Source organism: Miniopterus natalensis, chromosome 15, assembly GCF_054644295.1.
Source record: "Miniopterus natalensis isolate mMinNat1 chromosome 15, mMinNat1.hap1, whole genome shotgun sequence".
NCBI lineage: Eukaryota > Metazoa > Chordata > Mammalia > Chiroptera > Miniopteridae > Miniopterus > Miniopterus natalensis.
Window position 1 is genome coordinate 33,512,976 of NC_142095.1, and position 12,144 is coordinate 33,525,119.

Sequence of the window (12,144 nt, forward strand, 5' to 3'; positions counted from 1 at the left end):
ATGGCTCAGCTCTGCTCCTCCCATTTTCTTATTTTCTTCCATTTTCCATTTTCTGTTCCTCCTCCACCTCCCCACCCCCAACCCCTAGCACCAGACTACCCCCAGTGACTGCTGGAGGCTCTGGAGATGGGAAAGGCAGGAACTAGAAACCTGAGGCAGCCCCTACGTGCTCTTCCAAAAGTGAGCAATCCTCTGCTCAGGTCAGCTGCTTTATCAGCCAGATCAGCTCAGAGGATGCCCCTGGAGTGAAAGCCAAGGGAGCTGCAGCCAGCCGGGTTCAGCGCCTGGTCTTGCAAACCCTCTGGCCTTCCTGTTCTGGGTAGCTAGGCTGGCAGGCAGAGCCAGCACATGGCTGGCGGCAGAGTCAAAGATGCCACAGAGACCAACGGAGATCTCCCGGCTTTTCTGAGAAGGTGACTGTGTCAAGATCTGAGTTATGCAACCCATTTAGCTGTGCTCTCATTTTGCATCAATTGCGTTAGGATAGCACTTAAAGATATTTGTCAGGGAGCCAGCTGGGAAAAGCCGACTTAATTGTCCAAGGCCCACTCCCCGCAAAATGCTGTCCCAGGCACCAAGGACTGGGTGCATCCAAAGATGACTGCATCGCATGGGGGCACCGACACAGTCATCCTGATCCAGCTGCTTACAGAGAGAGCCCAAGTGCACGCGCATGGTGGAGATTAGTGGGGGAGATGAACAAAGGGGTTTGCTCCCTCTGTTCTTTGATTTTCTATACTGCCCTGGCCCTTAAAAGTGTGTCAGTTCTGGTAACAACAACTAACTCTCATGTGAGTTAACTATATGCCTGCACCGTTGCAAGCACTTCATGTATAGTAGCTCATTTAATCCTCATAACAACCCTATAAGGTATAAGTACTATTATTATTCATTCCCATTTTACAAATGAGGAAACCGAGGCTTAGAAAGGAGATCTAAGTTGCCTAAGGTCACACAGCTAACAAGCAGCAAAGCCAGGTGTTCTGGACTCAGCTCCTTAATGAACAGGTAGATGGCTGGATGGACAGATAGAGATAATCCACCAGGAATGGAGCAGACAGGGGTTCCCAGGGATGCTCAGCATAGGGAAGGTATCTGCAGGCTAGAGGGAGCAAGGGTCACTTTTGTTACTCTTTTATTCTATTAGAATATAATATGTCTACATGTATCATTGATATAATGTTAAACATCTTTGTGCTTGTTTTAAAATATAAAACATTAATACCTATACACAGTTTTCTACCAAGTATGGGCACTTCTTAGGGTATAAGCTGTAACAAGGTTAAATCAATCGTAGGCATAACTTTCCTGCTCCCCATACAAACATCATCAGCTCTATGGTCATAGGAAAACCACTTAAACTCTCTGCAGCACAGATTTCCTATCTGGACCTACCCCATAGGCTCAATCCATTAGTAATTAAAACTACAATCATGAGAGCATTATCAACTGAACACCTAATGTATGCCATACTCTGCTGTCTTTCGTGCACTCTCTTAATCCTAACAGCCCGTACAGATAAGGCAGCTGAGGTGTTCAGAGGTGATGTAACCTGCCTGAGGTCCATACAGCAGGTGAGCCAGCTGAGCAGTAGGAATGCCTCAAGGGCAAGAGCCGTACCCACGTTGTTTGACCCAGTCAGGGCCTGTCACTGCCCAGAGAAGAGCAAATGTTTGGTGGGTAAATGCGTATGTGCAGAGAGATGTGCGTGAGCTGTGGCCCCAGTAAGAATTCTCCCTCCCCCAACGTTAAGTCCATGGATGAGTGTATTAGTCAGCTCCGGCTGCTGTAACAGACACCACAGACCAGGTAACTTAAACAACAGAAACTTGTTTTCTCACAGTTCTGGAGGCGGTAGAAGTTCAAGCTCAAGATACCATCAGGATTGGAAATCTCTCTTCATGACTTGTAGACGGCTGCCTTCTCTCTGTGTCCTCACATGGCCTTTCCTCTGTGTGCTTGTGGAGAGAGAGAGATCTATGGTGCCTCTTCCTCTTCCTAGGGGGACACCAGTTCTATTGGATTAGGGCCCTACCCTTTTGATCTCACTTAACTTCAATTACTTCCTGAAGTAATCTCCAAACACCATCACAGTGGGGGTTAGGGCTTCAACGTGTGGATTTGGGAGGGGTGCAGTTCAGTCCAAAATGGTGAGCTTCGAGGAACCCTTAAAGGGTTCTGGGAACCCTTAAAAATGTATACAACATTTTGCATAGATGGGAGTCCACATACACCACCTGTTTAACGTCCCAAAAGGTAAGAATCACTAAAAATATTGTATGTGGACAAAGAGGGAAACAGTTCATGGAAAAATGGAAACAGAATTTGTCTTAAGGGGTAGAAGAGAAATTTCTTATAATATTGTTTTAATAAGCACTTTGAAAATGGAGAATAAAAAGGGCAGTGGAAAATAAGGGTGTGGCGTGTCAGCCCCCACTTTCCATTCTGAGAAGTTAGATGGCCTGCCTGAGGCCACGGCGTGGGAGAGCAGGTCTGAGCCTTGAGCCCTGGTGTCCTGACCCCAGGGCTTGCAGTCTGTGCTGCCCCATAGAAGCCAGGGTCACCTGAGCAAGGCTCCCGGGCTGCCGTTCTGCTGACCTTATGGATGATCTTCTTTCTTCCTTTCCCTGCAGAAGTGGAACAGATTGAGGCCATCGCCAAGTTTGACTACGTGGGGCGCTCCCCACGTGAGCTGTCCTTCAAGAAGGGGGCCTCGCTGCTATTGTACCACCGCGCCTCTGAGGACTGGTGGGAAGGTCGTCACAACGGCGTGGATGGACTCATCCCACATCAGTACATAGTCGTGCAGGACATGTGAGTGGGAGCTGGGCCTGACTGTGAAGAATACCACAATCGAGCTCTAGAATGTGCACAGGAAGGGCAGTGCTAGGTCATATGCCGGGGATGTTTTCTTGCTGATATTATACCCTTGGCCTTCTGTAAGAACAGATCCCCTGAAATGCTGATCTGTGAACAAACAAGCACATTGCTCATGCTTCAGAGCACACGGAGATAGTGTTTGGTGCCCTTGGTCCCCATCCTGACCCCCCCTGACAGCTTCCAGAGCTTTCATCACCCACCATGGTCCTCAGCATCCAGTGGATCGTGCCACATGCCTTCACCTTTCTGGCTTTCCCTGCAGCCAGTGGCCAGCCCACCATCCCCTTAACTGCCCTCCATTCTCCACCCCCAAGGTGGTGCTCTTGGGATGGGCAGGAACAGTCATCCCCTCATTTCGAGTTAATAGGGCACTATTTTTTTTATTGAGGTATAATTGACATATAATGTTATATTAATTTCAGGTACACAACATAATGATTTGATATTTTTATATATTGCAAAATGATCACCACAATGAGTCTAGTTAACATCCATCACCACACAGTTACAATTTTCTCATATGTGATGAGAACTTTAAGATCTACTCTCTTGGCAACTTTTAAATATGTGATATGGTATTATTATCTATAGTCACCATGCTGTACATTACATCCCTTGAACTCATTTAATTTATAACTGAAAGTTCGTACCTTTTGACTGTCTTCACCCATATCACTCCTCCCCCCCCAGCCCACCTCTGGCAGCCACCCATCTATTCTCTGTATCTGTGGGTACTATTTTCTTTTAAACAATTTTAGGCATTTAAAAAAAAGCCCTGCATCCAAAATACTAGGCCTACCAGAGGGCCCAGAAAGTCTACACCTTCCATTCTCTGACAGCCATTGAGGATGTCACGCACGCTCCCTTGGAGCTCTGGTCAGGCTCAGGTGGAAATGATCTGTCAAGGAGGCAGCCACAAGCTAGACCTCAATGGAAGGGGACCAAAGGCAAAGTTTTGATGGCAGAGGGAACAGTCTGAAGCCAGAGATGTCCAGGAACAGGCATACCCCACAAGGAATGCCACAGGGCAGGGCTATCGATAGGCCTCTGTGGACAGAGACTGGGCACTGGAAGGGAGAGGGGAGTGGGAAGAGACTGGCAGGGAACTCCCAGCTAGCTCAAGCCACCCTGAAGTTGTCACAAGCCTTGGGTGAGGAGGGGAGGGATGGCGGCATCTTCTTCCTGCCTTGCTTAGCCCTAAACCACTTCTCATGGAGCCACGTGGAGACTCAGCATGCGGTGCCTAGTGTGCAGGGCCCTCCCTCCATTTCTCCAACACACCCTCCAGCATTTAGCTTGTCCTCACCCCCGGGAGAGAAGAAGAACCTAGAGGAGGGGAGAGGAGAGGGTAGGCATGGGGTGGTGGGTCAGAGGAGGAAGTTCTGCTGGAGAAACTGACTTAGGAGCATAGTCGTGGGCATGCATGGTGGGGAAAGGGGGAGTGGGAGGTGGCTCACCCTGAGCTGCGGGCATAACTTAACCATGAGGCATATGCTGATCCAGCCCCTCAGACAGGTCTCGCGGACCCCTGTGCGTCCTGGGTCCTCTGGAGCACTCCCAGTTCACACCTGTCCTTCTCCCCAGGGATGATGCCTTCTCGGACAGCCTGAGCCAAAAGGCGGACAGCGAGGCCAGCAGTGGGCCACTGCTGGATGACAAGGCCTCCTCCAAAAACGACCTCCAGTCCCCCACGGAGCACATCTCGGATTACGGCTTTGGGGGGGTGATGGGCCGGTAGGAAACACAGATTCATTTTTTTCTGCTAGTGCCAGGCCCCTTGGTATCTGATTGGGAAGAAACAAGGGGGCAGATGGGACAGAAGTAGGCTGTTGTGGCCCCTGATCCCCTTGGGTGATAGTGAGTCACCTGGGTGGGCTGGCTGGCCCTGGCCTAAGAATGCCAGGTGTGAAACATTCTAGCTTGGGTGGTGGGGTGTAGAGAAGAAGGAAGGAAGACATATTGGCAAATCAGTGCTTTTTATTTAAAATAATAATAATAAGTGAGGGAGAGAGAGAGTTACAAATTGGCAAGTATTTTTCCAACCTCCCCCACTTTCTGTTGAGTAGTTATATTTAAAATTTTAAAGCTCATGTACTCCCTGAAGTGTGCTGCATAAACAGAAAACTCACGCCCCCTCAAGTGTGGGGAAAATTGACACTCGACTCCACCCACTTCTCTGGTGGGAGCACATTTGTCCATTTCTTGCCTCCTCGTGTGTGGGCCAGCCTGTGTCACGTGACCTTTCTGCCAAAAAGGGAGCTGTGCCTATTCTGCACACAGGTGTAGTCCAAAGTATGTGGTGGTTTAAAAGATAATAATAATAAGGAAAAGAGAAGAAAAGACCCAAAACCCCACAGTTTCTCACTGCTTTCTTAATCACATTCTCAAAATGTAATTTTCTTTGTTTTCTCGGTGGAGAGGTCATGGGACCAACCCACACATATGGGTACTTGCAAATAGAGCCCAAAATATCCTTCACAATGGGAACATACATTTATGAATTTATTTCAGAAGTCCCAATGCCTCCTTTCAGCATTTTCTATTCCATTACGCAAACAGTTCGGGTCCTGTGGTAGATAATAGAATTGGGGGGGGGGGCATGGAAAGCTAGGGTAGGTAGATGACAAAGTCATGGTCCCTTGACTTCTAGGGGGCCATATCTCCTCCTGCCTCGATTTTCCCTCTCTCCTCCCTCATCTCCTTCCCTCTTGTTCTTTCTTTCTCAACACCTCTTCCTCTCCAGCACCTCTGCTTTGGTCCTGTTGGGGTACCTACAGGCGATGCTTAGCTTGGCTGGTGGCAATAAGACCTAAAGCGCTGCTGACCACACTGAACTTGGTCCCCTGGTCACAATCCATCCCAGCACTTTGTTCCTCCTCCCCACCCCTCGATACTGCAGCCTTCCCTCCCCTCAGCAGTGTCTTAGAATTTTGGGTGACCTCCATGAGATGTAGCAACACCTCCAGTGGGTGGAGCCTTTTATCCTCAAAGTGCTTTCACACCCACCGAACCTCCCTCAAAGGTGGGCAAGGAATATTATGCCCATTTAACAGATTAATAAAACGGGTCTCAAAGAGGACACAGGAGAGTCTGTGACAGACAGGGCAAGGACACCCTCCCGATAGACACTCTAGTCCCCTTTCGATCAAATGCATGGAAGGCATGTTCAATGGTGCACTTTTCCCTTTTGAATGACTAGTTTCCCAAGATCTGGAAAAGCGCCCTAGAAGGAGCCCTTGGCTGGGGAGGCTGGGATGGGTAACCATGTTGGACTGTGTTCGGTCCCCAGGGGAGGGGCTCCTGTGCTTGCAGGAGCTGGTAACTTTTGGTACAGTCAAGCCTCAATGCCTCAGACCAATTGTCTGAATTGCTTAAGAACGTTATCAGAGCCCCACTAACCCTCCCCAAAGCGGTCCCAGATTGAAATCTTCCTGGCCTTAACAGGTTGCCAAGCTTCATTGCGTAATTACCACCCCCTCTGCGGCTGGGAAACGGAAAGCGGGATCCTTCCCGCGTGCAGATTACGCCTGCCCCCTGCCGGCGAGGCCCGTGCGCGGCCGCGCTCTGGCGGTGGAACCGCGGTGTGGCTGAGCGAGGCTTTACTATACCACCCCCTAGACTAGCGTGTAGTGCGTAGCCGGGGCGGCCCGGCCCGTCCTGATGGCCGGGTTGACCTCTGCCCCATGCCCCGCCCCCTGGCTCCTTTGCAGGGTGCGGTTACGGTCTGATGGAGCAGCCATCCCCAGGCGCCGAAGCGGGGGCGACACGCACAGCCCGCCCCGGGGCCTGGGCCCCAGCATAGACACGCCGCCCCGGGCCGCCGCCTGCCCCAGCAGCCCCCACAAAATCCCCCTCACCCGGGGCAGGATCGAGAGCCCCGAGAAGCGGAGGATGGCGACGTTCGGGAGCGCCGGCAGCATCAACTACCCTGACAAGAAGGCGCTCTCCGAAGGGCACTCGATGAGGTCGACATGCGGCTCCACCAGGCACAGCAGCCTGGGGGACCACAAGTCCCTGGAGGCCGAGGCCCTGGCAGAAGTAAGGCCCGGCGGGAAGGCAGGCTGAGCCAGCGGAGGCCCCCAGAGGGCAGCAGGGTGGGGGCTTGTGGACTGGGGAGCCACTTTGCCCTTTATGCCAGGCTCAAGGCTAAGTCAGAACACAAGATACATAGGGAGCTGGCTTCCCCTCTGCCTGCTGGCCTCCCCTGGGAGTGGAAGCTGGATGGGTGCAGCTGCTGGCTAGGGATCCTGTGAGGACTGAAGACACCCTGAGCCACCCAGCCTCCAGGGCTGGAGGGGGGATTCCTGTACAGGGGCAAGGCCCGCTGATGGAGATGTAGTAATGGCAGGTGTCTCCACAAGATGGCATAACTGAGTTATTCATTCATTCATTCATTCTTTCTTTCATTCATTCATTCACCTTTTCATTCGTTGGCAAATATTGATTGAGCACTGGTTGTGTGATAATCACTGTGCTAGGCACTGAGAGTACAATGATGACCTAGAATGAACTCAGGCCCTGCCCACCTGGAGCTTATAATTTAGAGAAGAGAGAGCTCAACCAATAACGCAGCTGTGAAATGGTAGCTGGGTCAGGAGCTTTGAATGAGCGGTACTGTACATGGTATTTTGAGAGCCTAGAATGTGGGGATTGCTCCTAGGGGGAGAGACTTCCCTGGGGGCTGGAGGGATGCTATGACCTGAGATACAAAGGGTAGGTGGAATAAATAGCTGAAGCTGGAAGGGAAGAATGTTCCAGGCTCTTCCAAAGTGATGACTGTCTTTGGGGTTTTTTTCCTTAAGTTTTTAAAAATTTCGATAGAAAGCTGTGTGATTTTAATACTTAACCAAACAAACTTGTTTAACACATTTTTTGAAACAACTTGTTTATATTGTTTAATAATTTGCACATCTGTTTTCACGTGTTTTTGACAGTTCTGTCATATTTACAAAAGTTCCCATTTTTTTCTCTCTGGAATTTGGCATGGGTGCCATTATGTGTCCCCTCCCCAGTGTTACCTCTCACTTAAGGTAAGAGATACAGCTAGGACCTTCTTGGCTGTGAGAATTGCTCTTTAGTGAGCAGCATTTGAATCCCCAGAACAGGGGAAAGGGAAAGTTGTGGGCTTGGGGTCTGTGTTCTAGAGAAGGCCAGGGAAGGTTCCAGGGGGAAACCAACGCAGAAACAGCTCACTCAGCAACTCGAACTCCTGTTCACACCCACAGGGTCTAGCTTGGCCCCATGTCCTGATGCCCAGTCCCTGAAGATCAGCACCTTGGCATGGTCCTGCAGAGGAGGACCTACTGGTCCTTCCATTTTTGAAGGCCGTCCTCATGGGGAGCATCACCGTAGCATTCACCATCACCTGAAGTTCTACCAAGAGCCATGATGGGGAGTGGGTTCCCCAAGGCCTGGCCTAGAAGCCTTTTACATCAAGAATCAAATGCAGTCTAGGCCAGTGTTTCCAAAGTAGCTCCCACAGTAGACTAGTTTACAGGATATTAAAGGGGGAAAATGTATTTTGTGGTCAACAAAATTTGGGGAATACTGGTCTGACAAAGTCAAATGGCTTGTCTACAAGACTTTTTAGAGCCTTTAAGTATGTTGATGTGCATTGTGAATCCCTAGGGAAGAGAACAGGGCACGCCCCATCACCCAGACCTCTGAGTTTTATTCATAGACCATTCACAAGACCAGCCTAAAGAACACACTTGGGGAATGCTGCATACATTTTCCTCCGTTCCCCAACTTATCTGCACTCTCTAATTTGATAGCTGCCGTTCAAGAGCTCCTTTCATGGACAGAGGTAAAATAAGTAGATGATATGTAAATAGCCCAAAGGGGATGCTAGATGGCCTCCAGCCTGCTTAGCATTGACACTGACTTCGCAGGCTACAAAGAGGAGCTGTGAAACACCAAGTAGTCGGTGGAGTTACCCAAAATTCTCTGGTCTCAAAATATCCCTTAGGACTTAGGCTTGAACCCAGCGAAGAGGCCGTTTGGGGAACTTGCCACACTGCCATCCACAGCGGGAAAATATAATTTGGGAGGAGGTGAAAAGTGCTCACTTTCCCCTGCAGTCTGTCACCCCCCAGCACCTCTCTGCAGCTCCACTCTGGAGATCATGGCCTCACCTCTCAGACTAATGCAAGGCTCCTGCCTAACTACTCAGCTGATCTTTCTCCGAGCTTTCTGTCTTTCTGGCTCACACTCTGCCAGGGTAGAGTGGTGGTGGTGGGAGGAGTGGTGGTGGAGGGGGATAATTGCATTTTATTTGTTGAAGTTTTACCTTTCAGCTCACACTGGAGTAGAGCAAACAAAGAGTAGTGATGTCAGTAGAGGAATTAATTTAAGCAGAGCAGGGCTTTGAAAGCAGGCTTTATCACTGCAGGATAGGGGGATGGCAAAGATGGGGAGACAACTGCCATTTCTCCCATCATGCAGAAAATCCTCCACAGCTAATCCTTTTGGATAAAGGCCCAAAGACCCTTTCTTAAAGGAGCCAGTAGTAGGGGCAAAGGACAAATGTCATGGGGAAGCATAAAAGTTAATATTAGCTTTATGTTAATATCAGCCATTAGCTGATTATCAACAGTCTCTTAATGGGGCAAAAAGGATAGGCTGGGACCTTGACTGTGGCCAGATTGGAGCCTGTCATGGGGCCCAGGACAGGCATTAGGCCACCTGCTAACAGGAGGAGAGGAGGTAGAAGAGGTGGGTATGGAGAGGGGCAGCCAGGACATCTCCAGGCTTCAACTCCATCAGTCTGACCAGACTTGTAGATTTTCCAGATTTGCCCTGGAGCAGAAGAGCAGCATGTTTTAATAATCATCATTGTCACTGAGGCTGTGCACAGACCTTCCAACAGTGGTTTTAACAGTATCCCTATTTGTCCCCTCAATGGCCAAGCCTGTGGGACTCTGGCCTAGCTCAGCCTGAGTAGCTCTCTTAATGTGTTTGATGTGGAGGTGTCCTTGTAAACCCTGTGTGGACCAAGGACTCTGGCTAAAGGGACTTTAAAAACCACTGTCTGGTGGTTTACAAAGCTTCATCACATCCATTATCTCATTCCATCCTCACAGTAAACTTGTGGGCTTTCAACAGGTGAACTAAGTATGGTGCTGATCGACTGAGGCTCGCAAGTGGCAGAGGGGTCTTTGCTCAAAAGTCGCAGCCCTATACCCTAGCCCAGGGCTCCTAGGTTAAATACTGACTTCTAGCTCCAGCGCCCCCTCCTGGCTGGAGGGGGAGGGAGGCCTTGGGAAGAGAGAAAGATGAGCCCAAGTTGACGAAGAGCCCCTCTGCTCACCAGGAGGGTCCTGGGTGTGCCATAATCTCTCTCTGTGTTATTTGAAGCACTCTCATCCTCATGAGATTAATTATTAAAACTTCCCTAGGACTTATGTAGGCAGATAAGGGTTTTTGATGCTTTGTAAGACTTCCATTATTTAAAAATCAAAATTTTCTGATTATAACACACAGAAGAAATTAACAGTCCCATCATTTTGAGGTGAACATTTTGATATAATCTCCAGAGAATTTTTCTGTGGGCAAGGATTTTTAAAAATAATAATAGTTAGTGGCAAGGACTTTGGAGACAGATTGCCTGGGTTGAGACTTGGACTGTTTTATTATAACTAGCTGTGTGACCTTGGGCAAGTTACTTAACCAGCCTGAGCTTCCATTTCCTAATGTGTGCACTAAGCTTGATGGTAGTTTTTACCTTATAAGTGTGGGGATTGAGTGAATAATTCATGGAGAGAGGTGGGATTGGTACTCAGTGTTAGCACTTCCTGCCCTTGTGATTATCATGATTTGTGAGTGCTTTTTGTGTGCCAGGGGTCATGCCAAGCTCTTCACAAGGAACATACCATTTTATATTCTTGTCGAGCCCCTGAGGTCTGTATTCTAATGATCTGTAATCTGAGAACTCAGAGAGGTAAGGTAACTTGCCCAAGTCATGTAGCAAGGAAGGGGCAGAGCCAGAATTTGAAGCCATGTCTTTCTGGCTCCAGAGCTTGCCTTTCTTAACCAGTAGTCTGACTTGTCGTCTTTAAGTCGGCTTCTTGCTCAGGCAGTGTGCGGGTCCCAACCGTGGGGATTCCCCAGTTGGTGACACCCTGGGGATTTAATCTCCATCCCAGCTATCAGGCCCCTGGGGAAACCTCCCTCAGAAGCCCACAAGCTGCCGAGGAAAGATTGGACTCCAGGCCTCCAGACTTGGTGCTGACCAGGGATTTCTCTGCCCCCAGGACATAGAGAAGACCATGAGCACAGCTCTGCACGAGTTGCGGGAACTCGAGAGGCAGAACACGGTCAAGCAGGCGCCAGATGTGGTGCTGGACACCCTGGAGCCCCTGAAGAACCCACCAGGCCCCATCAGCTCCGAGCCCGCCAGCCCCCTGCACACCATTGTCATCCGAGACCCCGATGCCGCCATGCGCCGCAGCAGCAGCTCCTCCACGGAGATGATGACCACCTTCAAGCCAGCCTTGTCTGCCCGCCTGGCCGGCGCCCAGCTGCGCCCGCCCCCCATGCGGCCCGTGCGGCCCGTGGTCCAGCACCGGTCCAGCAGCAGCAGCAGCTCGGGTGTGGGCAGCCCGGCCGTGACGCCCACCGAGAAGATGTTCCCCAACAGCTCAGCGGACAAGTCAGGCACCATGTGACCCACGGGATGGGGTGGCACTGCCCTGGCCCACTGTGGCACGCCATGGCCAAGGGTGCCTCTGTGACTTCCACATCCTTCCCAGTGCTCCTGGCCTTGGCTGGCGGGGCCCAGAAGGTCAGCCTGAAAGAATGTCTATGCAGAGCTGAGGCCTCGGCGCCGGCCGCAGCTCGCATCCAGGCCCCTGGGTGTAAACAGGCCCAGAGGAGAGCAGGAGCGGGAGCAGGGCCAACCAGAGCATTTCCTTAGGTTGTGGCAAAATGTTAAATGGCTTCGCCTGCATATCATCACTGGAAAATGATTCTCTCGACATTCTCTACATACATAAATATGTGTGTATATATGTGTGTGCATATATACACCTATATATGTATGTATGTGTCTGTAGGTGTGTGTATATATATATATTTATGCATCTATATACATATACTAGATCTGGAAACACATACTAAATGTATATAGGATCTCCTTTTTCTTTTTATGAAACTTAGATTTACCTCAGACCCATGCCACCAAACATCTCCCGCTGTTATTTGGTGGGATTTGCAGGGACTTTTCTGGGAGAATTTAGAGGCCCATAGTAACTGCGAATGAAGCAA

At 50.0% G+C, this 12,144-nt stretch overlaps 1 protein-coding gene across 2 annotated transcripts in view; it reads left to right on the forward strand.

The window, feature by feature from the left end:
• The window catches only part of SRGAP3 (SLIT-ROBO Rho GTPase activating protein 3), a 216,020-nt gene extending 204,097 nt beyond the window's left edge, over nt 1–11,923 (forward strand). For both annotated transcript variants that reach the window (XM_087825009.1, XM_016210005.2), the window contains 4 exons: nt 2,634–2,814; nt 4,465–4,614; nt 6,591–6,918; nt 11,133–11,923. In XM_087825009.1, the coding sequence (XP_087681135.1) occupies nt 2,634–2,814; nt 4,465–4,614; nt 6,591–6,918; nt 11,133–11,546 (1,073 nt within the window). In that variant the 3' untranslated portion in view covers nt 11,547–11,923. The remainder of the gene's footprint in view (nt 1–2,633; nt 2,815–4,464; nt 4,615–6,590; nt 6,919–11,132) is intronic.
• The last annotated feature ends 221 nt before the right edge of the window (nt 11,924–12,144 follow it).